At 55.2% G+C, this 27,440-nt stretch overlaps 2 protein-coding genes across 11 annotated transcripts in view; one reads left to right on the top strand and one right to left on the bottom strand.

Annotated features, from left to right (window-relative positions):
• Positions 1-16,239, top strand: part of NECAB3 (N-terminal EF-hand calcium binding protein 3) — a 28,222-nt gene extending 11,983 nt beyond the window's left edge. For 2 of the 7 annotated variants that reach the window (XM_054218085.1, XM_054218091.1), the window contains 9 exons: positions 1,524-1,549; positions 1,896-1,993; positions 10,187-10,323; positions 10,511-10,632; positions 10,948-11,027; positions 11,468-11,521; positions 13,974-14,051; positions 14,426-14,517; positions 15,394-16,239. In XM_054218085.1, the coding sequence (XP_054074060.1) occupies positions 1,524-1,549; positions 1,896-1,993; positions 10,187-10,323; positions 10,511-10,632; positions 10,948-11,027; positions 11,468-11,521; positions 13,974-14,051; positions 14,426-14,517; positions 15,394-15,691 (985 nt within the window). In that variant the 3' untranslated portion in view covers positions 15,692-16,239. Of the gene's footprint in view, positions 1-1,523; positions 1,550-1,895; positions 1,994-10,186; positions 10,324-10,510; positions 10,633-10,947; positions 11,028-11,115; positions 11,333-11,467; positions 11,555-12,180; positions 12,294-13,973; positions 14,052-14,425; positions 14,518-15,393 lie in introns of those variants that run through there. The other 5 variants (XM_054218088.1, XM_054218089.1, XM_054218090.1 and 2 more) reach the window with 5 other exon arrangements.
• A 1,607-nt stretch (positions 16,240-17,846) lies between these two features.
• The window catches only part of CBFA2T2 (CBFA2/RUNX1 partner transcriptional co-repressor 2), a 66,515-nt gene continuing 56,921 nt past the window's right edge, over positions 17,847-27,440 (bottom strand). For 3 of the 4 annotated variants that reach the window (XM_054218666.1, XM_054218669.1, XM_054218668.1), the window contains exons 6-11: positions 26,858-27,111; positions 26,087-26,172; positions 24,820-25,015; positions 23,237-23,305; positions 22,702-22,892; positions 17,847-20,589 (exon numbers count right to left, since the gene is read on the bottom strand). In XM_054218666.1, the coding sequence (XP_054074641.1) occupies positions 20,308-20,589; positions 22,702-22,892; positions 23,237-23,305; positions 24,820-25,015; positions 26,087-26,172; positions 26,858-27,111 (1,078 nt within the window). In that variant the 3' untranslated portion in view covers positions 17,847-20,307. The remainder of the gene's footprint in view (positions 20,590-22,701; positions 22,893-23,236; positions 23,306-24,819; positions 25,016-26,086; positions 26,173-26,857; positions 27,112-27,440) is intronic. The other variant, XM_054218667.1, reaches the window with a different exon arrangement.

The following is a 27,440-nucleotide window of genomic DNA, read 5'->3' as shown; positions in this document are numbered from 1 at the left end:
GTCCCACTGCTGCGGGTCTGCGATGATGTCTCACACCAAAATATTTTCATGATTTGAACCATTGCCTATTATTAAAGTACACTAAGTGGAAGCAGAGAGATGCAGAAACCAGCCTTTAGTGTTTGGGGGAAAAGCTGTAGTAAGATTTTTTGCTGAAATTATTATACCTGTTCTTGGCATGGCATTTTGGACACTTCCCAGACTCCTCTAATTTTACCTGGGGGTGTTTTTCCCCCTTTGCCCTGTGAGCAGTGTCAGTGGGGGGATAGGGTGATGCGGTCGTGGTTTGACTTCTGGGCAGCGGCACTGCAGCCATCCTTGAGCTTGGAGCCCAGCAAACTCCAGGTATCACTGGTGCTTCCACATGTGACAGCACTTAAACACTTAAAAAACCTCTCTTTCATGCTCTCTTCCACTTTCCCAATCAGGATTAAAAATGGTTGTAATCATTTAGGGGATTTTTGAGACAGCAGAATTTCTTGAGTGGAGGCTGATTTGAATAAACAATATCCTGGGGCATTTCCCTGCAGGCTCTGCAGGTGATGCCCGGCATTGCAAGCAGCTCTGCCTTGGTGGCTTTGCCCACCTGAGAGAATCCGACAGCCTTATGTGAACTCATGGTTATGTTTAACATCTCGTCCCGAAAACATGTGGCTGTTTCTGGATGTTTCCTTCTCTCTCTGCACCTCAGTACGCCTTTATTAGCAACAGGAGGGACCTCTCCAAGCCCCGCAGGGATGCCAGCAGAGATTCTCCAGTGCAGTGCTCTCTGTTACTGAAAAGGGGCAGGGGGCTGGCCCCTGCCTCCAGGATTTTGGACCCAGATCCCTGCTTTAATGGCCTTCTCGTGGGCTATGAACCCATCCAGCCCCCTGCCCTGGGAGCCTGAAGGCAGCCCCACACCGCTGGGCCCCGCAGGGAAGAGCAGGAGCAGCCGGGGGCACCCATGGGGCAGATGGGAGAGGAGGGGGCCTGGTGCCATGGGGCAGCCATGAGGGAGGACCTGGGCTGAGGTCAAGGGAGACATGAGGAGGGAGCCCTGGCTGAATGTTTTGCACCTTTGGGTATGAGGTTGCGTTGAAGAAGCAGCTTCTGGGGCTTGTCAGCTCCAGGGCTCAGAAACGGGGCTGCCAACCCAGCTGGCCAGCCCAGAGGCGCGGGGCACTACCTACCTCCCCTCACCTTCCTTCTGGCCCCATCCTGTTCTCACAGACCTTTCCCAGCACACTCCAGCTCCAGGAGACGTTGGTGGAGCAGCTTTGCTTGCTCTTTCAGCCTCTGAAGCAGAGGTGATGCTTTGCAGTCCTGCCTGGGTCCTGCAGGTGCTGGGCATCGCTCCTGAGCTGCTGACTCTAAACTTGTGCAGCTTTTTATTTTTCAAATGCAGCTTTTGAAAATACGTGGGAAGAGCAGTAAATCCACTGGAGGCTGAAGACAAGCCCTTAAGACCCTGCTCACCACAACTGTTTCTCCTGAACCAGCCCCGCCATCTAACAAGAGCTTATTTTTTCTGTTTCTTGCAGTAACGTGGACACGGAGAAATTGTGCGGTAAGTAGGGTGATGTTCCTGCCTCGCAGGGCTTCCTCTTTCGAGGGTCTGCGGTGGTGCTTTGTGCACATCTGACCTGGGCAGGGTTCGGCAGTCAAGTGGCGTTGGCAGTCCCTGTGCCTGAATCCCAGCGAAGAGGACATCCATGCTTTTCCCAAGGTGTTGGGACATTTTGTCCCTGGGGATAGGAAAGGACTCTTCATTTCAGTCCAGGCGGGAGTGTGACTCTGGAGAGGGACACAAATCCCTCCTGCAGCGCTGGGCTGTGTGTGGGAAACAGGAGGCGCAAGGGAGGCAGGGATGGAGGTGCTCTGGAAGCTCACTGTGGTATTCTCTCCTGCTTCAGATTATTTCTCGGCGTACCTCGGAGAATACAGGAATGTGCTTTCTGCCCTGGAGGCTCTCAACTCTGCAGTCCTGGCAGCCATGGATAAAACCAAGCTGGTAAGGATGGGACCATGGGAAGGTGGTGAGGCAAGTGGGAGCAAAACAGAAGCTGTGGTGATCTTAGCTGCTTGCTTAGTGTTTAACTTAGGTGTCAGAGGCAGGACATGTTGTACCTCCCAGATCAATGGGGTTGCCTGTGCGTGCTTCGGTTGTCTCCGTGTGCAGTGAGTGAGGCAGAAGCACAGCCTGCAGCATGCCTGGAGGAGGAGAAGGGTAGGGCTAGTGCTTCTGTGCTCTGGAGACATCTTCTTCCTTGTAGGGCTCTGGCAGCAGTTTTTTCAACAGCTCCTTGCAGACCACTTGCAGGGTCCTGCCTGGGGACGCTGTTTTTGAGAGCATCGCTGATGATCTATGTGTGGTGTCTCTGAGCCAAAGCAAGGTCTTTTCCACGAAGCAGTGTGGTGTGAAATGGGGACTCCGGGGTTGAGCCTGCTCCAGACTGACCCCCAGCAGTTTGTGCTCGGCACAGCCTGTGCTCACAGTGACAAAAATTGGCTCCTGGAGAGGGGGGCAGGAGCCACTGCGGCAGGAGGGCTGCTTTGGGAAACAGTGAGGCACTTGGTAGGTAGGAAGCAGTGAAATTCGTTGACTCCCAGCCTTGTGCTGAGTTCATCCCTGTGGTGAATGCTCTCCCTGCAGCTTGTGCTGATGGGAGGCAGAATGGAGGCCGCTAATTATAGCAAGGAGCCTCCTGCTTTGTGAGACCCCCTGCCTCTGTGTTGGAGAGCAGAGGTCTGCAGTGCGCAGCGTTGTGGGCTAAATACAGCTGCAAAAAAGCAGTAGCCAATACTGGAAGGGACCTTCCTGCGGGACCAGCAGCCCCCTTTGCGTCTGAAATGTGTTAAATGGTTTAGCCTTCTGCTTGGGGCTGATGGTGTTTTACAGCCGTGGGAAGGGCCGTCCCTTTCTTTCCCTTTGATGTGGTAGTTTGATGCTTGGTAAGAAGCAGATGAAGGGCATGATCCACGTGCACACCGTCCGCTGATGTATTGATCAGACAGAGAAGTGAAGAGGGACTGGTCCCGCCGTCAGCTCTGCAGAGTCATTAATGTGGTCTTTGTGCCTCTGTAGTGTCAGTCACGATCTTCCCTCTCTTTGAGTTTTCCTCTGGCCAGATCCAGCCTCAGTACATTGGGAAATTTCATGCTAGGAGAGGGAATCACTTGAAAATGCATTTTCTCTTTGGTTCAGCTGCCTGGCCTTCTTCACAGTTATTAAATGCAAGTCCAAAAGGAGAGAATGAATCCTCTTCAGAGAGCTGTGCTTTATTTCAGTTCTTTTCTGTTTTGGTGGGTGGTTTTTTTGTTTGGTTTTTTTTTTTTTTTTTTAGTAATGAATTTGTATATTCATGTATTTCTCCAAAGGACAGCGCAATTACTGTCTGCTTCACAGTATTGGCGTGATGCATTCATTCACTTAATAGTTTCTGGTGCCACAGGTGTTCTCTGGAAAAGAGAAGCAGGCTTTCCCTGTTGAAACAGATTTTTGTGGACTTGCTTTTCCACCCCTGTTTGGATCTGCCCAGAGCCAAGGGCACAGAGCAGCCCAATGTTCATAGCGCTGCTTTCATCCAGACAAGGTCTGTCCTGAGCTGGGTGCTCTGATGCAGATACTGACCCTCCTGGCGAGTATCTCCCTGCGCCTCCTTGGTCCACTGGGCTCTGAACCAGGGAGAAGGCAGGAGAGGGCAATGCTCCAACCCTGTGGTCAGGGCTTTTGCAGAGCTGTGGGAAATCTGCTGCTGCTAGAGGCTGGCGGAGATGATAAATGCTGCGTTCTTACCTGCTGTGACCTGAATATATTCCCACGTTTGTATTTCTAGAATGGGACTCAATCTTGGGTTATTATGGGATTAGTGGGTTTATTAGGTTGGATTTTAGCCAGAGCTCTCGCCTCTCTGAGCCAAGGGATGGGGCAGAGAACAGAGACTTCCCATATTACGTGTCTGTCCCTCATTTCTCTTGATTCAAACACCTCTAATGCCACTGTGGCTGAGGACTGGAAGTGCCACTGTGGCACTCTCCTGGAAGAGCCGAATGAAACTTCATCCCGGCGAGCTGCTTTTGCAGGAGGTGGAGCCATGCTGTGCACTGAGCAAACTGTAATAGACCTGCCTGCTCCAACAGCCCTCAACATAAAGCTCTGCTTCCAGAGCGGGGCTTTGGTGTCAACAGATGTTATAAGATTTTCAGTCCTTGCCTGTTTTTTCCCCAGACTATTTAAGAGAGCTTTGTGTGACTCCCAAGGAGGCAGTGATACCCGGACTACCTAGAAGAAGGAGATCTCTGACCTGAGCTGAGTCTCACCAGTTGAACCACAGCATCTCTTGGTTAGGGCATGGTCCATCTCTGGTAGTTCCTCATTTCTAATGCCACAGGCTTGCTCACTCCTGCATCCTCCAGGTACTTAGCTGCAGCTGTAAATCAGCTCATGTAAACACGAGCCCACTTAACAAGCAAGAAAATAGACAGAGAGCATGGGCTGCTTCTTTAGCACAACAAAAGCAGAGCCTGGGAGGTGCGCTTGGCTTGCTCAGAGCATGCCAGGGCGATGAGCTACAGGGAGGAGAGACAGGGAAATAAGGAAACCAAAGCTCACTGGGAATATGCCGTGACTCTGTGTTTGGGAGCCGTGGTTTGAAACAGTGCTGCCGAAAGCTTTTTTTGGTATCGAGGATTCCCACCTCTGTGCATGCCGTCGTGGTCACTGCGGGCCAGGGTACCCGGCATGGATCAATGGCATGTCTCAGCGGCTGTCTCCTCATTGGCAGGCTCCTCGATCTGCCTGCCCTGCACATTGTTGACTACAAGATAAACGCCGCGATAAAGCATGGGAAATGCAAGCTGGGTTCATCCATCTCTGTGTAAGTGACTGCAATTACTGTAGGAAATAGTGTATGTGTGGGCAGCAAACCTGCTCGTGGTCTTTGTCGTGGGTCCACATGCTAGCAGGAGGAAACCAAATCATTAGGGGTTCCTGTGCTCCCCTCCGTCCTCACTGGGTTGTTAAAAAAGTGGTAAGGAAAAGATGTCTTTTCAAGTAAATAGGGTTTTTCTCCAAATTTTGTCATTCCCACTTACATTTGTAAAATATAACTTGATAGCTATGCTGCCGTGTACTAATTACAGCTTATCTTGTGGCTAAACTTTGCGTTTGCAATATAATAGCATGAGAGTAAGCAGTGAGCTGTGGAAACACCTTGGGAAACGGACTGCTATTTCTCAGAGGGGACCTGTATGCTAAAATCTTTCATTCTCCAGTGTGCAGACGCTGCAAACTAGCCTCTCCAAGTCAGGTGCTCTTCTTTCTCGTTTAGCAGGAATTATGTGATAACCTATTCCATTCTGTCCCAAGCTTAACTATCATCATAAGAAACTTAATAAAACCTCTCAAAAGCAGAATTATAGCAGCTGTTGGCAACTTTGGGATTTTCGTCTGGGTCAACAGAGCTGAAATACCAGTCCATGACCAAAAAGCCTTGTCTCGTGCTTGCTGAGTTATTTCCTCCATGACTCCTTTCCAAGAGTCTTTGCTATGAGCAGAAAATGCTGTGCTCAGTGAGACAGAGCACGGTTTTATTGAGCCTCTATTTACAGAGGGGTCTGAACAGTGTGGTGCAACACCTGACAAGAGGGTTTTGCTTGTTTGCCCTAAAGTGAGAGTGCAAAGGGGACTGGGCAGCTGAACTGAAGGGAAGGTGCATTTTTCAATTGATTCCCTCCCCTGCCATGAAATTTTCCAAGTCGATGCAGAAGGGTGAAACAGCATTTGGGGCTCTCTTGAGAGATGGTTATTTCCATCCTCTCTCCGGCACGTTCCCCTGGGCGTGCTGTGTTTGACGAGGCAAGAGACAGGAGGCAGCTGGCTCGTCATGTGCAATGCTTGCCCAAAATACCGACGTGTCTGTGTGGGATCCTGCTTTGCCCTTGCGAGGTGGGCTGGGGCCTGCTGGGACCGGGAGGATGGGGAGCCCTCTGCATGGCAAGCTTCAGAACCGAGTCCTCTCCAAGCATGGCGTGCCCCAGGCTGGTAGTTGAGTTTTGGGGGTGGCACCCCAGGCTGGTGCCTATCCCTGCATGTTTGGGGTGTGCTGGGGCGAGCTGCGGGGCTGGGGGCAGGCTGAATGTGCTCCTCACTGCCGTGACATGATGTCTGTGGGAGCAGCTGCCTGCTCCTGCGATAGAACTCCATCAACTGACATCATCCGCAAAGGACATCAGGATTAGGCCATCCTCAGGATGAAAGCTGAGAGGATGGGGAGTGCTGGGAGGCTGGCTTGATGCCGGGACTTGTCCCAGCACTCGGCCTTTTGAAGGGGAGCAGTGTGGTTGGGGAGAAGCACCTGGCCCCCGTGCGAGGGGAAGCATCCATATGCCAAGGCTGTGGGCGCTGCGGCCATCCCTGACCGGGGGGCTAGGGAGGACGCAGCAGAGATGGGAGCGCACCTCATCAAGTGGGTCCACACAGCTGCAGAGCCTGCTCACCGTGGGAAGTGTCCTTTGTGCAGAAAGAGGGGTGACAGTATTTGGATTTAGACCAACTCCTGAAATGAAACGGACTGTGCCCAGCCATGCAGTGGATGAATAATGTATCCTTTCCACTGGGCCCCAGTGGGGACTCAGTCAATTAGTATTCTTCACTTTTCTCAGGCTTGTCCCAGGGAGGTTTGAGTGCTGGTTGTTCCCCTGTAGGTGGGGGATGGCAAGCACAGATGAGTGGCACTGGCGGGGATTTCAGTGCCTGCACTCCTTGGGAGTGAGGAGGTGAAGGAGTGGGCTGTAGGAGCGGCAGAGTCCCTGCCTGGGGTCCCCAGCCCTGTGCTCTCCATCTTCCGGGGCCACGGAGGGAGGAGGCTTGTGGGAGCAGGTGGGGTGCTTGGCCGGGGAAAGCCTAGAGATGCAGAGCTGGAGCTCAGCTTCCCACATCCCCATTGGCTTCGCTGCCATTCTCTTCCTCTGGCAGAAAAAATGATGTTCATTTTCAAGCATGGATGAAGACCCATCAGCAGTATGGGGGCTGGGCAGGGCGCTCCGCTTGCCTGGGCGGTGGTAGGGGGTGAGGAGTGGCTGTGACCATCCGTCACCCACTCCAGCACGAGCCCAGGGCAGTGCTCGGTAGATGAGCATTACATTCCCCTCCTGGCCAGCTGCAGCTGTGCTGGCAGCCCCAGGCAGACACAGCTCCAGGACTGGGCTGGTAGCCCAGCTGTGGCACAGAGGAACCTTCCCCGCTGCCCCCTGTTCTTCAACAGATTTTTGACACCAGCATCAGAAGGGTTATGTCCATGTGCTTTTGTGCAGAGCTTCTGGGATTCAGGATCCTTGGTTCTCCTGTGTGTTGGAGAGAAACACAGTAGGAATTGGAAATGTTTGACCTGAGTAATGTGGGAGCATTGCTGGGCTCTGTTTTGGACAGGAAAGAGCATGTTTATGGTGCTTAGGGGGGTGAAGGCAGCCTGGCTCCTGGTCTGTGTCACAGCTTTGGGTACACATGAGAGTACCACAGGGAAGGCAGAGGTGCCTCTGGTCCAGTCTCTCTCCTTGTCTTGTCAAGGAAAGTGGTTGACCCTTTCCTGGTGGAAAGGGATCCCATCCATCTCCTGGTGGATGCTCCTTTGGAGCAACCAGCCCTCCTGCATTATGTGGAGACTCCTTCCTTGGCCTCCCACCTCCAGTCCTGTCTCTCTTAACGCTTATGGTGATGTCCCGTGGTTTCTTTGTCCCTTGAGGAGCTGGGCACGGGGGGCTGGCCATGGGGAAAGGAATCTGCTATTACAGCTGAGTAGGGCTTCCTGGCGGCTTTCCCTTGCAACCTCTCATCCTTTTCTAATCATCTGCTAAGCTGAGTCAGTTCACTAAAGCAGCAGCAAAGGCAAGGGAATGCTTTTCTGCCTGTTCAGTGAGCCGAATTGGCTCCCTGAAGCACCAAATGACCATTATACCAGAACTGCAAAGAGCGGCTGGAGTTCCCTGGTTTTCACTAGCTCATACTACTCAGTGCTGAGCTGCTTCAGTGCCAAGATCAGAAATCAACCTCCCGTAGTAAAGTTGCTGCAGTGCAGGTGCCTCCTCCTCCCCAAGTCCTTCCTCCCACCCCTGTGGCTCCCCACAGACCTCGGGGGTCCCGCCGTGCTGAATGCTGGAAGGAGCTTTGCTGGAGCAGCCCCCTTCCCTGTGCCAGCAACTGCAGGCAGTACATTCAAAAAGGGCAGCTTTGCTGCAGTGCCCTGGACATCACGGCCTCCAACCTGGAGCGTCAGGGCTCAGCTGTAGACCAGCTGTACCCAGACAGTCGGCGTGGCCTGAATTCACAGCATGAGCCGCGGTTGTGTTGCTGGCCTGATCAGACACATGCTTATTAGAGTGATGGTGGATAGGCGCAGAAATGAAAAGCAGTTTCTTTTGGAGTATTTGAATCAACTTTGCACTCCTGCAGCAGCGCAGGAGCTGGCCCTTGGTCGTCACCACCACTGCAGCTCTACCTGAAATAAGGCAGCAGGAGCCGTGCCCCCCCAGTGGGATGGTTTGTATGCATGGTTGTCATCTGCCTGCTGGAATATCTGGTGCCCGTACTCGGCACCGTGCTCCTGGTACTCGCCCTTTGCCATCCATGCGTGCTGGAAGGACGTGACGACACTGCCATTGAGCCCCCCACCCAGGCTCACCAGGACCTGAATCTGGCAGCCTGTGCCGTGGAACAGGGTGCTCAACTCTAAGCACATCCTCTTGGGAAAGTCAGGAAACACTGAGGAGCCCCCTGACAACACATTGTTACCCACCGTGTCCCTCCTGGCGTGGTCAGGTACCACCTGGAGGCTCTGCAAGGCCAAGTGGTGGGGCCCTGGGGAGCTTTGATGGAGTAGCTTCGGTTGGAAGAGCATCTCTGGGCCATAGAACTGTTCCTTGTCCAGGGTTATCCAGTGTCCATTGGGAATTCTGAAATCTGGCTGGATGATGGTAACCTTGGTCATGGAGGTGTCCTTCGTAGTCCACAAAGACATAGTAGCATTGGTTCTTCAGATGGATCACTGTCATCTTCTTCACAGTCTTCAGCACTGAGGGGTTGTTGGGGCAGTCCATCAGCAGGCTGTGCAGGTAGCTGGAGAGGAAGCCACCAGCCACCCTGAGGCAGTAGATAGCCTTCCTCCAGGTCTGGGCCAGGCAGACAGAGGTGACATGGAACACTTCGGCCCCTAACTCCACGGCCATACCAGTGACTCTGCTGTAGGCACAGAGAGAGAGGAGCCCTGTGTTAGCCATGTGCAGGGCTGGCACCCTGAAGCTCTCAAAAAGCACGTCTGCCAACTTTTCTCTGTTTAATGGAGGGCCAAGATGGGGAGTTGGCCATGAGCACTATATGTTCCTCTGGGGAGTTTTCCATGCCATCCCAGTCCAGTGAGCTGCGGCTGTTCATTGTACACAGATTTTTGCCCAAGATGGTCTGTGATCACAGCTGGTGAAGGAAGGAAGGAGTCTGGGGTGCCTCTGTGTGTGTCCAGGCACTTCCCTGCCTCTCTGTGCTTCTCAGACATGCTCTTAGGGCATGGTGTGCATCCTGACCCCCTGTTTGGGTGCCCTCCAGGCCAGTTTGGGTGCAGGCCACTTCGCCTTCTTGCCAGGATGCATGGTGACCCTTTCATTCTTCCCAGTGCTTCTTGTGTGACCCCCTGGACCCACCTTCACATGCCCCCAGCACTAATGCCGGTGATGTGCACATTACGCATCAGACCGGGGAGAAGGATGGGGAGGAAAGGGCACACAGCTCCATGTTCTTGACAGACATCCCTCCAGCGCTGTAGGGCAGATGGGCTGGGGCTCGCAGGGGCTGCCGCTTACGTTCAGGAGGTGACATGGGGACAGGCTGTGGCGTGGCCCCGAGTGCAAGTGCATGTCGTGAATTCAGCAGGGATCTCTTCCCGTCAGAGCAGAGAGGCTTGGCGCTGTCTTTCTGGGGAGAGAGGGCATGAAACCAGCCCCCTGCCCTGTCCTGCCAGCAGTGGGGTGCTCCCTGGGAAGGGGTTTCCTGTGGTTGGGGGGACACTGCAGGTGTCATCGTTGCTACAATAACTAAAAATTTGATTGGAATCCACCCCATTGGGTTTATTTAAGGGCCAGCCCCTTCCAGATGTGGCTCTGCTCCTCCAGCGCAGAGCCAGAAGCATCTGACAGATCCTTCCTCCCTTCCCTGCAGAGGTATGAGACCTCCTCGAAGATGGAGCAGTTCCTGACCCGTTTCCTGCTGCGGGAAACCATGCATCAGCTGCAGTCCCTGCAGGCCTCGCTCGAGTGTGCTGTTGACACTGTGGAGGAGCAGGCGGGACGGGAGAGGTAACGGGACATGCTGGTTCTTCTCCTCTCCCCATCACTGCTCGTGGGGGTTGCAGTGTGGGGCAGGGCTTGTGGGCCCTCCTGGAAGGGACATGTGGGAGCAGGATCTGCCCTTTCCAAGCCCGCTGTGAAGCTGACCCCTGCAGTGAATGGCTTCAACCTCTCCTTTTGCATTTTATTCTTTCAGAAAGGACATAAAGAAATCTGAGGCCTCGGTTGGCCTGAGATCAGGGAGACGATGTGGGCGCAGAGGACAGAAGAACATCTGTCTGTCTCCAACGGACCCTTATTCCGGGATGCTAACGACAGGTATCTCCAGCCTGGCCATCCCTCGGGTTGGTGTCTCTGCCCCACTGGAGTCTGGAATGGGTGTGGGGAGCAGCAGCACAGGACAGTGGGGGCTTGTCTGGAACGGAGTCTGGACCATCACTTTGAGATGCCAGCTGGAGCTCCTGTGGGTTGGTGTATCTCTTGAGCAGTGGGAAAAGTTTCAGGAGAAAAATCATTTTTTTTTTGTTTAAATCATAAATTAGAAGCTTTTGTGGTTTTCTGGATCTTGAGCAAGCTTTTGCAATGACCAAAGCAAGCTTTTTTGTTGACATCTCTCTGCCCTTCCTCATGCAGGTGTTTGTGTCGAAGACAACAGCCAGTGGATGGCACAGATCAATAGGCTCCAGCAGCTCATCGAGAAGCTGGAGTGCAAGGTGCGTGGCAGAGGGGAGGTGGGCTGGGGGCTGCCCTGCACCTTGGTGCTGGCCAGGTCAGTGCTGGGTCCTCTCCCTGTGCCAACAGCCCTGGTATTCGGTGCTGGCATCATTACAGAGCCGCACCCATTCACCAGACCCAGACTTGCATCATGGCTCATCCCTTGCTGTCTCCAAAGCTCCGCTTCTCCCCTCAGCTTGGCTGACCCTCCCGTGGCTTCTCCATGGTCTGTGCTCATCTGACAAGTCAGTGTGGACCCACTGAGCCCCACAGATGTGCCCATCACATCCCTTTTCTCCCCCAGGTAGCCAAAGGAACGTCCCCAGAGTGGTACCCATCTGTCATGCTGAGCCGGGCTGGGTTGTGGGTTACTGCCCCATTTTACCTTGTTGCAAAGTTCTCCCAGTAATGATGATTTTTCCTGTGGTGTTAAACGCAGAGCCCGCGCCTGGAGCCGCTGAAGGAGGAAGCGATGTGCAAAGGAAAAGATGCAGTAAGTCCCTGTCCTGCTGCTTGTTGTTTGCAGGTAATCCCGTAGTGTGCACAGATGCCCTCTCTGGCGCACACATGCGTGCTCGCGCAGCCCCTGTGCCCTGAGACTGGAGTCACCTGGGTGAGCTTCTGGCTTTGGCGTGGCAGGGGGTCCGCTGCCCGGCGATGTAGCACAATGGGAGTCAGAGCTGTGAGCTGGGCGGGGGACCATCCACAGGGCAAACGCAGCTCTGTCAGGTCCATGAAAGCCCCGGGCAGTGCCCGCGGCCAGCCCAAAGGAAGGCAATGCTCCGCTTGTGAGTCCCCAAATCCCCTAAGTTTGCTCCGAGCACCCACAGACCATGCAGAGCCCCCGTGCGGGGGTCCTGAGGCCCCTTTCTGCTGGGGGAAGGACACAGGGAACTGTAGTAGTCCCGTAGTAGGACCCCACCACCGGGGGGTGGAATGTCTCCTGTTGGTGTGGTCCTCATTGTAAAGGCAACCTGCCCAGGCAGGAAGAAGCCACTTTATGTTGTTGTCCCCAGCGTTGTGGTGCCAGCCCCTTCTTGAGGCTTCCCCTGGGCTGCTGTGCTTGTTTGGCACTGCTGTGTCCCACAGCAGGCTGGGAGCAGGGAGGGCAGGATTAGTCCCTCATGCCACTCATCTGCTTTCCCTTCACAGCACATCCTGGTGGCGAAGAGGCAGATCTCGGTGGCAACAAGTGGCATCGAGGAGTTTCGCCAGGCGTTCAGGTCCTACACGGAGGTCACTGCTGGGCAGAGCAGCTGCCTGCAGTAAGTGTGTCAGGCAGCGGGGTTGTCTATAGCGTGGCTCACCCAGAAACAGGGGACAAAAGGGTTTTTTGTGGAGTATTTTGTGTGCTGGTCAGTGCAAGGGTGGGCTCGGCACACAGAGGTTTGACCTTGCAGAGAGGATGAGATGGTGTCACGGCTGCAGTGGTGTCTGCCTGCAGTCCTGTCCCATCTCCTGCTGCAGGTACTCCCAGCAAGAACCACTTGTCAGCGTCTGGCAAGGAGGGGGGTGGTTTTTATGCCATCGGGAATGGCTGTGGCACACACACGTAGGCGAATGCCTGCATTCCTCCATCACTGAAGGACTTGAAAATAATGGGGGAAAAGTCAAGGGGAGAGTTCATGGCAGAGCATTGCTTTGTGTAAAGTGTGTAGTGCTGGTGGGAAGCAGCCTTGAACACCTGAAGATAACCCCCGCATGAGACCAAGGCTCTGCCCCCCAGCACCACTCCGGAGCTCCGAACAGAGCTGAGGATGGAGCCCAGGTCTGACTTCAGTGACACGCCACTGCCAGCCTGACCCTGGAGATTGCACAGCTGCTCTTTGAGAGGTGCTTTCCTTCGCCCATGGGAGATTTCAAGCCGCTTTCAGTGGGAAATGTTCGTGCTGTTCCCATTTAAAGTGTCATTTTTCAGCTCTTCATTTCCAACAGCACAAAATCGCATTTTCAGTCCAAACAAAAGGGAGATACTTGTTTTGACACATGTGACAGAGGGAATGGTGTTTTCTTCCTTTGGAATTGATGGGCTTTTCTGTCAAGAGAACTATTAGTGTAGACAAGTGGGTAGCATTGCATGGGCAGGTTATCCGTGTGAGTGGAAAGCTGGAGTGAAGCCTGGGGAGACTCCGCTGTCCTGGTTCACGCCAGTGAACTGCAGAGCACGGTGTGGCCCCTGCGTGGGGGGACGCAGCCTCCAAGCTGCCGGGTGACTTGCTTTGCTCTCCCCCGGGGCTTGGTCCCTTCCTGCAGCCATTAGCAGCAGCTGGAGGAAACTTTCATCCTCAGCTGGAATTAATGATGCTGCAGCCGAGTGCAGATGGTTCCCCAGGCCCTGTACCCCAAGCTTTGCTCTCTCACCTCCCTGCTGCTTCCCCCTCCAGCTTCCCATGGGCTGCAGAAAGCCCCAGCCTGTTCCTCCGGCAGGAGGGAGCGCGAGAAGCATTCCCTGGCGAAAAAGCATCACTTCGGGGGGTAGTGAGCTGTAGTTTGATGCTGTGATCTCTAGCTCCTTGCGCTCGTGCCTCAGTTTCCCTCCGCGTGAAGGGCATGGGGTGACACACACCTACTCCAAAGGGCTGGAAGGATGATCTCCTCTGTCAGGCAGTATGCTGCAGTGCAAGGGATGTGCAAAGAAATACTTAAAACACCGACCACGCTGGCTTCTGGGCAGCAGCAAGGACCAGTCTCATAGCTGTAAAGCTGCGCTGCTGCCTGGCTGCAGGAAGGGCGAAGCGTGAAGGATTTGGGTTCGGGATCCCCTGGAGCCGTGTGCTGGCCCTGGTAGCCACAAATTGTGGGTGCATCCAGACCGCTCTTTGAAAGCCTGGTGGTGAAGCTCATGCACAGGCCTGTGCCCCGCGCTCCCGGGCCTGGCGAGACTGACATGGCTGCACCGTGCCAGCTTGCCAGGCCCCGTCTCAGGGTCACTCCTGTCCCCGCAGCGTGTCCGCCTGCAAGCTGACGGACGAGGCTTGCTTCATCCTTTACGAATTCTGGCAGGATGTGACTTCGTGGAGAAGGTTGGAGGCTTTCCTTGTGCGGGGCTGGGTTTGGATGCACTGAGTCGGGGGGGCTGAAAGGGTTTTCCTCTTGGGGCTCCACCGGGGACCCCACTGCTCCCTCTCCTTGTGCAGCCTGTCCTGCTGCTGCGGCTGCGCAGCCCAGTGTGCCCCCGGGGCTCTGGGTGGGGAGATGGGGGTGAACACCCCAGTAAGGGATGTGGGGCAGCAGTGGATGTCCTGCGCTGGGTGCTGCAGAAGCAGCCCTGTCCCCCATGTGTGGGCAGGGATTCCAGCGCTCTCCTGCAGCCACAAGGCACGCACAAGCCCTGCACCCTCCTGACCCTGCACCCTCCTGACCCTGCACCCTCCTGACCCTGCACCCTGTTTTACAGCCACTTGCAGTCCAGCTGCAGCAAGACTTTCCAGCGGTCCATCATCAGCTTGCTGGAGTCCCCGGAGCTCCTGACCACCATGCTCTTCCCAGGTGAGGGGGGTCGTGGGGCCAGCCTGGGAGCCTTGAGACCCCTACAGTCCCACGCTGCTGCTCCGGGTGTTCCACAGAGTGCAGGAGCGGTGCAGGGAAGGGGTGCCCTGGCTCCTTCCAGAGCAGAAAACTGGATGGGGTGTCACCTAAATTGTGTTTTTTTCGAACCAGAGACCTGTTTGCTCTGGCAGGTTCGGTTGTGGGAGCTGGCAGCGCTGCAGGGACTCTCCCTGCCTGGGGCATGCTCTGCAGCTGGGACAGCTGAGGGCACTTCCCAGAGCAGATGTGCTGAGACCTGTCCGGAATACGCCCCATGCCTCATTTCACTTCACCTAAGCCCTGAACCCTCTCTCCAAAGCACTGGCGCTCCTGGGTCGGGCCCAGTGCCTGCGTCCCAGTTTCATTTTACGGCTGTGGGGTGCTGAGGCAGGGGAGGGACCAGCTCAGGGAAAACGCACATTCCTCATGGTTTCAGCAGAAATCTGACTGAGACATGAACCGGGAGAGCTTAGTGATGGATAAGACCAAGTTAAGCCCTAGTTTGCTATTGCTCTTGGGTCTTGCATAAAATAACATCGAACATGGATCAATTTTGGCTAAATCCCATGATAATAGTACTCCCGCTGACTTGCTGCTCCCACTGACCACATTCCCAGTGCCCCCCTGCAGCAGTCACCGCAGCTTGAGTGGATCACTCATCTCCGGCCCATGCCATGGCTGCGCTCCCCAGCCCGGGGTGGTGGATTCCAGGTGCCAGGGACCTGCAGAAAAGCCTCAGCTCCCCCCGAGCCGGGCCAGATCCCCCGTCTCTGCCACCCCTAACCCTTGTTTGACGCTGACTGTGCATCCCTGACCCCTTCCCCTCTCTCTCCCCAGCCTCCTGGTGGATCATGAACAACAACTGACCCTGGGCAGCCGCTTCCAGGTCGCCGACAGCATGCGGAAGGATGGGGAGTGCGTGGCACAGCCATCACCTTCCCTCTTGTTTGTCACCTCCCTGTCCCTCATCCCCTCCTGTGGTCCGGCGGGAGCTGCCTGCCCACGGTCCCTGGCAGTGTTTTACCCTTTTGCTCTTTTCATGTTAATTTATTTATTCCCCCCCCCCAGGACTGTCTCCATGCTGCCCACAGGGGGGCCGGGCACCCCCAGCAGTGCTTGTGGGAGATGCGTTTGAGGGTGGCAGCCTTGGCCCTTGGGGAGCACGGGTCTGCTTGCTGCATCCCAGCAGCCCTCAGCCCTTCTCGCACCCTGGCTCCTCTTCCTCCTCATACTCCTCTTCATCCGGGCTCTGAGGACAGGCTGATGCTCCAAAGGGTGCTGGGCTGGGGAAGATGGCTCTGCCCAGCTGTGGCATCCCTGTGCCTGGCCCACCAGAGCCACCCTGGGCCAGCAGTGGCTTTGTGCAGGGAGCTGGCCCGCTTTGTAGGGATGGTGAATAGTGTTTTATAGAGAAAAAAAAAAAAAAAAAAAAAAAAAAGATAACGAAGTGTTCTGGCAAGGCCTGCCAGAGCTGACCCCGGCAGCCATTGCAATGGCTTTGAGACTGGACTTGCGCTCCCCCGGCTGTGCCCATGGCTGTGCACGTCCCCCCAATAAACCACTGCACATCTCCTGGGGAAGGCCAGTGTGGCTAATAGCTGTGTCGCTTCGTCCTGCGGCTCAATTAACATAAGCCAGATTTGGCACCAGTTTCAGTGCTGCCAGAAGGAGGTTGAGCTGAATTAATGGTGACGGGGGACAGCGGTGGGGGGGTACGGGAGGGGTGGGGACGCCCTGGGGGCTGGAGCAGAGCGAAGCGCACCTTGGCCTGTGGGCTGCACGCTCAGGATTGGGTTGTTGGTGCTGCAGAAGCAGCTTCTCCCCTGAGCCGCTGTAAAATGCGCTGGTGCGACCAGTACAGAATGGCAAGGGCAAGTGGGGCTGCGCACAGGGACCAGTGGGGCAGCGAATGCCCTCAGGCGAATGCTTCCTGGCAGGGACAGTGCCCCTGTCCTTCCATCCCTGCCTGTCCCCAACACCCGGTGGGGTTCACCTGGCTTGTCATGGGCGTCCCCACCCCAATCCTGGCTCACCTGGGTTCTTGCCCTCAGCCCGCCAACCTCTTCCCACGGGTCCTGCTCCCAGAAACAGTCATTTGACAGTTTCTTCCTTAGTCCCCGGGTGCAGGAATTAAAATGGAGTTAATCTGTGGCTGCAGGGGCAGTGGGTACGGCTCCAGCCCAGGGACACTGTGTACAAGCTGTGCTGGACGTGCTGGTCGCGGTGTTCTCCCCGCCCCCCCCGCAGTACCATGGGGCCAAAACGGGTTTTGTGGGGGGGGTGGGTGGCTGGGTTTGGGGTGCTTGCTTTGCCCCAACAGGAGCTTCCCAGGGGCTCCCTGGGTTTGGGGTGCCGGGAAGGGAAACTGGCCGATGCTGGAAGCGATCTGCACAGATAGGCTCAGGAAAATTCCTTGTTGGGTGGGGGGAGAAGCGGGGGATTGCAGGCAGTGGTGCCAGCTCAGATGGGCGCCCTCAAACCCCCAGCAGGCAGCAACCGGACCCCCCCGCCTCCCGGGGACGGAGTGAGCACACAGACTGACCCAGCTCCCATGCGGGACCCAGCCTCCCAGCATGCAATTATTTACCTCGTTATTGATAACTGCTAATTTCCCTGGCCAAATCCACAGTTTGCCACGACTGGGGGTGGCTCAGGCAGCTGTGAGACCCTGGCTCTGCTGCGCTGAGGGCCACGACCCCCCCGCAGGAGCCAGACAGGAGGGGACAGGGGAAGCGCCGTGGCCGTGGGTCAGGCACGAGCTGCGCCGGGGCAGAGCCGGGGCTGGGAGAGGGACGGGCACCGGGGGCAGGCACGAAGGGCAGAGCTGGAGGGGACCAGCTTTGGGATTCCCGAGCTGCCGGCTCGGCTGGCTGCAGGGAACACCACTGGCTTCCCCAGACCAGGTGGGGTTTGGCCCCCAGTTTTGGGTTTCTTAACCACTGGATTAGTGCTTGCAGCGGCCTGGAGACTGAAATCCTCCGATGAGGCAAATCGCGCCCGGTGGGCATCCTCAGGCAGCTGCGGGGACAGGGCTGGCACCGCGGGCCCCTTGTGACAGCACCTTGCAAGCTGTTCGCTCCTCAAATAAAAAAAAAAAAAAAAAAAAAAGAAAAAGCTCAGAAAAGAACATCTTTGAACAGGAACCCAAAGAAATCCCCAGGGCTCCTGCAGCAGCCTGTCGTCCCCGCAGCTCCCCTGGCCGAGGCCACGGCGTGGCAGCGTTCCTGCAGAAACCCCAACGCCGCCCAGACCTCTGCTGCTGCTGCGGAGGGAGGACGGGGGGAGCTGGCTGCTGAATATAGTCCTTTTATTGACTACTTTTCGAGTAGAACAAACTAAATACATCTGTAACAGTTTGGGTTCCTTTATACAGTACATTAAATAAGTTATGCACAGGAATGAAGTAACAAATTTCTATTACAGAATTCAATGTCAAAAAAAATAGAAACCTCAACCCAACGTCTTCCCATGTCTGAATTTCACATTTATCATTCCATGTTAAAAAAAAAAAAAGAAGCAATCGTTCTAATCATGACTGTTAGTATTTCATTCATTTACACTGGGGTTAATTTTAATACACGGCCATCAAAGTTGCATGAGAATTATGGAAGACAATCTATTTACAAGCAATTTCTCCTGGCCCCTGCCCTGCTCTTCGTCCCGTATCCCACCTCGGGGCAGCTGGTGGGACGTCGCCACCGGCGTTAATTCACCTGAGGCTGCTCCCAATTTGCACCGTGTCCCCTTAGGGCAGGAACAGCCTCCACCCTCCCGGGAGGGGGGTGCCAGGGCAGCCCCCTGGGCCCTGGTGCTCTCGCCAGCCCAACACCTTTGGCTGCTCCATACCGCATCCTCCTCCTCCTCCTCCTCCTCCTCCATGCTACAGACTCAGCCAGAGATGCCCCTCAGCCCCTTTGTGCCGGGGCTGCCGCAGTTTGGGGTCACGCAGCCGCCTCCGTCTCTCCCGGGTGAACACCCCCAGGCTGGTGACACCCTCCCTGGGCTGCCGTGGCCTCGCTGCTGCTGCAGGTCAGGGTGGCTCGAGCGTCGCTCCGCTTCGGGGCGGCCCCAATCCCACGGCGTGCTCGGCTCCCCCGAGCCCTGTCCCTGCCAAGGGCTCTGCCCCAGCGCCGTCTCCTGGGGGACACTCCAGAGCCGTCTTGAACCAGGTGACTTTGTGGCTTTTTTTGCGTAACAGAACCTGGCAGACACGGGAACCACCCGCTCCATCCCACGACAGCAGGTTCCCAAACAGCTCTCCCTAAGGGATAAATCTGGTTCAGCGGGTGGCTCGTTTATCCCCGGGCAGCCAGCGCTGCAGCCTCAGTGACGATTCATTACATCTCTATTATATGCCTCCAATTGAAAAAGTGATCAAAAATAATTTGGGAATTACTCGCCTCATTGGGCGCCAGCCCAGCGATCGCACAACACCAGTCAGGGCCACGCGGCTTTGCTGAATAGCTGCTTTTCCCGAGCAGCGCGGGAGATCGGTGCGGCTCCCCAGGGCGCGTGGTGGGTGTCGATGACGGGGTCTGCGCTGCCCTGAATCCCTCCTTCCCGGCCACAGCGCGGACTCTCCGGGCTGTGGATGTCTCCGGGCCGACCACGGCATCCCCACGGGACCTCACCCTCCCAGCCTATGTTTTTGGGATGGTCTCCGATGGTGGGATGAGGCGGTGGCGGCCGCGCGTCCCTGGGCATCGCTGGGGAGGGGGAGCGCAGACGGCGTCAGAGCAGCACCGCAGGAGCCCCCCGGGGCTGGGGGCAAGAATCGATGTTGGACACCAAGTCCTGCGTTTATTTTAGTAGTTTGGCCAATGCGCGTGGGGAAAACAGCCTATAAATAACCCATCGCAATCGCGTGAGGATCTCTGTGGTTAAAAACAACGGCAGTAACTCTCAAACCAACCACTTCCATGCAGCGAAAAAAAACCCACCACTTTCTGCATAGCAAACTAACGGCACCCAGGTGGAAAGGGCAATAACCGCCCGCAACCCATCCAGATTTGCTCTGCACGCTTTCCCCCAGCAAAGCTCCCACCCAGGGTAACACGTAACTGTCTGTCCCGTCACAGAAGGGGATTAAAACCAGGCCACGCAGAAGGGACCGTCCGTACCTCCCTGCTACTGACATTTGGTTTAGAGCAGACGACTCCTCTCCTCCCTCTCTGCAACCACCAGCTGCCAACCTGCAGGTGGGAGAAGGGAGCTTGGCTTCTGCCATTGCACTAGAGGACAAGATGCTCCAGCTGGGACATCGGCTCCGGTCTGTTCACAGCAACAATGGGCCACCAGCACGGCCACGGGAGACAGCGCTGTCTGGGAGCAAGGGGAAAAACAGATGCATATTATGGAAGAAACATGGCTGAAAGAGGAGGCGGCTTGGAGACTTCAGGAAAGGAGCCTGAGCATGTTTGACCCATGACGACGGTGCTCAGCATCTCCTGTGTGTGCTCTCCACTGAGTCCAGGTCCCCCCAAGCGAGTGCCCGGCTTCCTCCAGGTCCCGAATGCTGCTCCGCTAGCCCGACAGAGAGACGGGCACGCAGGCATGGCCAGCACCAGTTCTTCATGAGCCACGAAAGGAAAAAGGCAGAATGAGATGGCAAAGCCCAAGTGTCAGTACTCCGAGGAGGCGGCACGATGGGTCAAATGTGTCAAGTGATACAAGTCGCTGTGGGGCTTTCTTTTTTCGGCTTAAAAAGAACCCAGGGAAACTAATTAAATGGAGTGAACCAAAACTTCCCCTTCAGAGTCCGTTCGTTTCTATTGCTGTCACGGATGCCGGGGTGGAGGACCGGGAGGTGGTCGCCGAGGTCTTCTCCAGGGCCGGGCTGGGGACGCCATCCAGGCTCTTGGCGGCCGCTCGGCCCGTGGGCAGAGCCAGCGGCTTGCTCTGGCCGTGCAGGCCTTGGCCGCAGATCCGGTGGTGCCTCTCCCAGTCCTTGTGCTGGCAGAAGGAGCCGCAGTACCGGGCGATGTTGCAGCCGCTGCAGGTCTCGCTGGCTTTGCGACCGCAGTTCCAGCAGCTCTGTGAGACCAAAAACACCACATCATAAAACGGGTTTAGTTTCCAAGGGCTGGAGGACGGTGCTGTCTCAACGGCTCTGGAGGGGACTGTTCAGCCCCCTCTGGCCCAGATTTACTAATATTAAGACGAGCAATCCATGAATGCCTGCTCTTTGCCAAGGGTACTAACCCCTACTCCTCCGTTCTGCCCAAAACTGCCTGCCAGACTGCACCGGTCACATCCTCTCCCCTAAATCCACCCAAATGCATAGAGGAAACAGCAGGCAAGGACTAAAAAACAAGCTGCAGATGCTGCTATTCGGTCTTTTTATTTCCCGTTTTAAGCAGCTCTATTTTGGTATCGCTCCCAGCCAAGAGCTCTCCACAGGGACTCCAGTGTGCTGCACAGGCAGCGTTTGCTTTGCACCCTGCCTCGCCGCACAAGAGGTCGGAGCAGGCTAATTTGGAAAAGAAAAAGCTCATTTGAAAGCTCCCCGGCCAGGTGGAAGCATTGCCAGAGCCCAGGCTTCACTCTGGAAGCGGAGCGGAGCCCCTCTGGCCTGCGGGAGAGGCGTCAGCTGGTGGCTCACGTCGTGTCACCGCCGCCTCCGGAGCGTGGGGACAAGGGGCGGCGCTGGGAGCTGCGGCTGCAGCTGCTCCGGGGAGGGGAGCAGGCGGATTTAGCCTTCCCGCAGCTGGACTGGTTTGTTAGCCATCGCGTACTGGGGAGGGCAAGTTAAGCTGGGGGAAAGCAACCTCCACCAGAGCCTGCCCGCCTCTCGCCCAGCCGAACGGGGCACCTTTCGCTGGCCACCAACTCTGCCACCACAAGCGAAAAGCTGTGGAAAGCAGGAGAGCGGGGTGGCAGGAGATGTATGGGACAGCCCTGTTGCGGGGAAAGGCAGCGAGATTCCCCGCTCCCGGGGTCTGCAGCGGAGCCACCGGCTCCCAGCGATGATTCACGGGTTGGCAGCGAAGTGCCAAAGCAAGCTGGTCGGGGGCAAGCTGCTCCAGAGCCGGCGCGTCCCCGAGGCTCCTCGGTCTCCCGAGAGAAGAGGGACTCGCGGCCAAAATAAACCCCCACCTTGCAGTAACTCTTGGAAAACTGGGTCACTGCTCTACAGCTGTTCATGCTTCAGGTGGTGTTTTTAAACTGTATTTCAAAGGTTGCACAGTGTGCCAGAACAGGCGACAGCTTTTCAACGTGTCCTTTAGAGACACTGGGAAGGTGGGGCTGGCGCTGGCAGGGGGATGCTGGGCTGCTCCTGAGGGCCTGCACCGCTCCCCGGGACGGCCAGAGGAGGAAGAGGAGGAGACTCCTCCGGTATTTCCCTATGGAGGAATCATCACTTGTCTCATTTCTTCCATGGCTTCCTGAGCAGTTCCACCCACTCCCATCATGTGTTTACTGACTGGTGCATTTGGCCTTCAGTGATTTAATCAGGAAATAGTATAGACGTATTCTCTGTAACACCACCGAATATTTACGTGGTTCCTGCCGTGCACAGGGACCCCGGCACCAGACCTCCCCGAGCCCCCGCCACAGCGGAAACCCAAACCCCGCAGGCGGAGGGAGGGACCGGCTGCCCGTACAGTCCCAGCGGGCACATAAACTCCACGTTCCCATCAGATTTTTGCTTGGCGGAAATAAAGCCTCTGCTCTTGCAGAGAAATCAAAACAAGAAGTAAATCACACGTGGATGGGAGGTGGCGGCGCAGGAATTAGCCAAGCAATTCTCCTTGCCTACTCCAGCTGGGATCTCCAAAGCTTAAAGAAGTGAGCTGCCAGCGAAGCAACACTGAAGGTAATAACGACTGGAGGAGCAGAAAGAAATTCTCTAAGAGACACCCATTCAGCAGGTGCTGCTGGCCAGGACAAGCTAGGAGACATCCCTTCTTTTCCACTGTGCAAACGTCTCATTAGGTGTTACCAGGCTTAATAACTTAATTAGGCTGATTCCCCTGCCAGCAAAGAGGGGTTTTTAGGGTATCAACGCATCCTTTTAGTTATTGATTGGAGAGAGACTTTTGAAAGGAAAAAGGGACAGGACAAGCTCCGAGTCACTGCCGGGCAGGACCTGGAGACTTGTGAGTCTTTGGAAGTCCCTTCCTGGGATGTCCCCCGGCACCTTACCTCTGTGGACTCCTCCTGTTCGTTTATCACTAAGAAGGCATCCTCGGTGGCCTGGCGCTTGGCATCCGCGATGGTCTGCTCCATCCGAGCCCTCTCGGAGGCAATCATCTCAAACGCCTTCTGCTCGGCCTCCGCCACCGCCTTCTGCACCTCCGACATGGCCTGGCGCTTCACCTCGTTCACGGCTTCTTCTGGAAGAAAAGAGCAGCTTCACTCACCTGCCCGAGGAGCGGGACAAGCCCCTGGGAGATGACAGAGATGTCGGGATGCAGCAGTGTGTTGCCTGCGGTGGGGATGCCCCACGGGCAGGGGGGGACAAAGGGACACAGTCAGCACCAGCATCCCATGGGCTCCCCACTGGCACTGGGGAGGAGGAGCAGAGCCCGTGGGCAAACCCGGGCCATGGGTAGCCAGATGCGCACATCCCGGGGCTTTCCTGCAGCTTTCCTTCTCCCGCAGAGCAAATCCACGGCATCTGTGTTTACCTCAACCGAGCCGGCAGAATCCCTCACCGAGGCTACAAGCAAACACTCACCAGCTTTTTTCCATATCTCTTCGGTGACGTAGCCCGTTCCTGACCTGCTGCTGAACTCCCGCAACGAATCTGTTGGAATAAGGGAGACAGGGAAAGGTTGGCAGAGCCTCGTCCCACCCGACCGCGGCTTCAGTGCCCAGCAAGTGCCCGGCACATCGTGGGGCAGGGGAGAATTAACCAGCTAAAACTCAAAGCAGAGCATTCCTACAGTTAAAGCCATTCATCAAACACTCAGATGATAAATTACAGCGTTTAATTAGTGCCTTGCATTATTTATGACACTGTATAACCTATTTCCATCTCCCGGTACTCTATAACAACAGGCAAGGCTTATAGATACATGCCATCAAACATCTGCACTGGCCATCGGCTTTGAGCATCAATCCCTATGGCCAGAAGTTTACATTAAAGGCAGCACTGTCCACTCTCAGGGACAATTCAAAAAATTGATGGACAAACTGTCCTGCAAGACCTCTCATGGCGAGAGGTGTATACACCCCCCAGCACCCATAAGCCTGCCAAGAGCCTACGTGACAGATGGGGACGGTCACAGAAGCTTTTCAGAAGCCTCGTCCTGTGTTCTGTCTGCTCCCCTTTTTTTTAAGGCTTCAGAGTAATTTTCTGACGGGTCAAACCAAAAACTGATTCCCATCGAAGGCTGGTGAGAGAACCAAAGCGCTCCGGGAAGGCGGTGAGGTTATTTAAGCCTGGACCGCCCCTGGGGATGCTTCTTCGTGTTCAACTGCACCTTCTCCCAATGGCAATGGAGCCGGAAAATCAGCCCTAGGTCCCACGAAGGGAGAAAGCATCAACAACGTTCCCAATTTATAAAAAGAAATGTTTGTATACAAACAAGTTAAATGTATACAAAATTGAGAGTTTCAGTTCGACGTTTATTATTGTTGTTAGAAAACCTCCATCTTCATCACTGAATGATCAGGGTTTTATTTTCAACATTTGATTTGCAGCAGCTTTATTTGGACGGAAATTAGAATTACATCCAAAAGCGTAAAAAGGGCATTTCAGACTTGGTTTTTTGTAAAGGGCCAAAACCTCTGCATACTAGAGGGGAAATAGAGTCAGCCTTAATAAAGTTAAGTTGACTCATGATACAAAAATAGAATTAATAACTCAGGTAGTAGCTCTTATGCTTAGAGCAGTCTTTGGTATTTTTAGAATTAGAAGACCTTGACATTTAGAATCCTTTAGGCAAGACAGACTGGAAGAGGGGTGGAACCAACCATTTCTCCTGCCTTTTCACCCCCGGCTTTCTCAGCTTTGAATGAACTTGGCTGGGCTCGGGCAGCACATACGGCTCAGTGACAAGGAAGATGCTCCTCTCCTGGCACCAGAAGGTGCTGCCGCTGCCCAAAGGTGCCCTCAGCCATCAGCAAACGCTGCTTCCAGGAGCTCAGCCAGCTCCTGTCCCATGACTCGTCTCTCTTCAAAGCTTTGAGAACAGCAATGCGCTTCTTAAGTATGTAATTTATAATTTGAATATATTAGCATCACCTTATGCCTAAGATAGCTTTGTGGTAATTAGACACCTACTTAAAAAAGGTCCTGGCCCACCCCTCGCCTACCGCTGCCGATGGAGTCGGAGCTGCTGGGGCTGTGCTGCCGGGAGATGAGCTCGCCGCCCGCCTTCCGCGGCTCTGCCGTCTCGCTGCATCGCCTCTTCCAGTAGTTGAGCTCTTCCCGATCGGCCTCCTGGCAGCGCCGCAGCACCGCCATCGAGCGCCGGGTCTTCTCCACCATCTCCATGATGCAGTTCAGCGCCTGCAGGGAGGAAAAGTGTTTTCAGCCTTGCCGCCCCCTTGTGAGGTCAATTCCTCGTCAGAGGTACCCCGGGGACCATCCCAGGAAGATGAAACGTGAGGTCGTTTCACAGGAACAGGCTCCGGGCAGAGTATTTCGGGTGATGCACTATTCAGACAGGTGGATAAGATTGGGACCATACCCACAGGTGCAGCAGTGATGCTGAGCAGCACCACCTGGAAGGAGCTGATGACACCTGCACCATGGGGCTTTGTCACCGTAGGAAGTTTAGGGCTACGCTTCTAAAGGTGGAGGTGAAAAAACCCCACTTTCCTATGGGAATAGGGTGTCCATGCAAGGGCTGGCTGCGATCCTGGTGCCAGCTCTCCATAGCCACATCCCAGCTCACAAATATTCAGCTATGGGGCCTCTACTCCCCAGCCCTCTGACCATCCGTTTTAGAGCACAGGCAAGCATGGGGTCTCGCTGCATTTCTGATCAAAGTGGAATTTCAATCCCTCCTCTTTGGGGGAAACGCTCCAGTGAAGTGCTTGGATGAACAGCCTTGCTCAGAGGGGAAAAAACAGACTGCAGAAAGTCTGCCAGGAGCACCAGGTCTTGCTGGTGGTACCTTGTTGAGGCTCACAAAAGGCTGGCAGCCCAGGAAAAAAATTCTTCAAAAAATAATGATGCATTTACTTATTCTGTAAAATCTCCATCCTTGCTGCATATAGCACACCTGCAGGCTGGCCTGGGCTGCTGCAGAAAAGACTTATGAGGGGTTGGGTTGGGTTTGGTTGCTCAGCCAGCCAGGGCACCACGTGGCTCTGCAGGAGAAGCTCCCCAGCTCCAGACACTTTGTCCCGAGTGATTTTGGCTTCCGCTGCCCATGGGCAGAGAAAACCTGCCAGGAAAGTGCTACTGCTCCTACCTGCCCTCCCCGCCATCCACCTTCTTGTGGTGGCTTGATCCTCTACAAGCCACCAGGAAAGCCTGGATATGGTATCAACAACAAGAAAATAACGAACTGGAGCAGGTCCGCTGGTTTGCTGCGTCCCACAGAGCCTCCCACACCTCCTGCCGCTTCCTTACGTGATCAAGATGCTTCCACTCGTCAGCCCACTCTCTCTCCGTTAAGCGGTGGTCCACCAGCTCGTCCTGGTATCCTCCATTCAAACCTGCAACAAACCACAGCCAGAAGAATGATGAGATGGACCGATTGCTTTCAGTGCTGGAGAGGGAAGGTGGCTCCGAAGCAATAATGAAGAGCTTTATCTCCAGCTACGTATAGCTGGGATTTTAAAACACATCTCAAGGAGGTGGCCCTCCAGGAGCAATTCCACGCCGGCAGTCTGTGTCACTGCCTCGGAAGTGCTACAATCCACTCCTGGGTCTGGATCTGACCTGCTTGGGGAGCTGGCTCCCTTCTTATACACCCACAGGAGCTCAGAGCTTGTGATTCAGGCTGCCCTGCTGGAAACACAGCGTGCACCCCCCACACACCCCCGGGGAGAAACAGGGTGGGGGGGTCAGGCTCTGCTTGCCTGCTTTAGAGATCTTGGCAAGGTTCATTTCTACTTCCCTGCCCTGTACTCCTGCCTGGTTGACTATATTCAACTCATGCATCGGGTCCTTCCTCCTCATCCTCGGTGGCTCCAGCCTTTACGTGTACAGAGGGAAATACAAACTCTCAATCTTCCCATTTTTAACCTCCCACAGTCAGTTGTTTCCTCTGAATTTCTGCTGAGGAGGTGCCCAGCATTACACAGCTTTGGGTGCCAGTGGCCAAGCACAGAGCAGGGCCAAAGCTCAACTGGTGGACCTCAGAGCTCCTACAACTCAAAGCACTCCAGGCTTCCTCACCAAGACCACCGTGCCTGTCCCGAATCTCTCTGTGCTCCAACATCTTGCTGGGATCCCTGTAGAGGTGGGAGGTGGCGATATCTTCCAAGGTGTAGTGCTGGAGGGGCGGCGGGGTGGGGTGGAACTGCCCCCCGGGGTTCATCAGCGGGATGGTCAGGGCAGGGCTGTGCCGGGGCGCGGGGCTGATGGTGCACACCCTCTTGGCCGGAGGCTCCGTCGGCAGCGGCTCCCTCTCAAAGCTGTTGTCTTCCCTTCTGCAACCACAGCGGCAGACAGAGGTATTCGTTAGCACCGCATAAACATACTCGGAAAGGGAAAGATGTGGATTTCGAAGCAGCAGAGTTTGGGCAGCGATGATTTTACCAGGGGGTAAAAGCAGGGAGTTAAACCAAACACGCTCAACTTGGGAACAAATCCATAAAATGACCCCGTCAAAGAAAAAGTTCAAGACGCTCAAGTGTTGTGATTCATCTTTCTGAGCATGACCAAATTAAAATTTCACAGTTTTTATGAATTTGAGGCATGTTCCACATAATTACATAACAACTTTTAACTTGGAATAAAAAGTGGTGAAAATGAATCG

Source organism: Rissa tridactyla, chromosome 12 (assembly GCF_028500815.1).
Source record: "Rissa tridactyla isolate bRisTri1 chromosome 12, bRisTri1.patW.cur.20221130, whole genome shotgun sequence".
Lineage (NCBI taxonomy): Eukaryota > Metazoa > Chordata > Aves > Charadriiformes > Laridae > Rissa > Rissa tridactyla.
The sequence above is the reverse complement of the archived record's forward strand: the minus strand, read 5'-3'. Positions and strand labels throughout refer to the sequence as shown.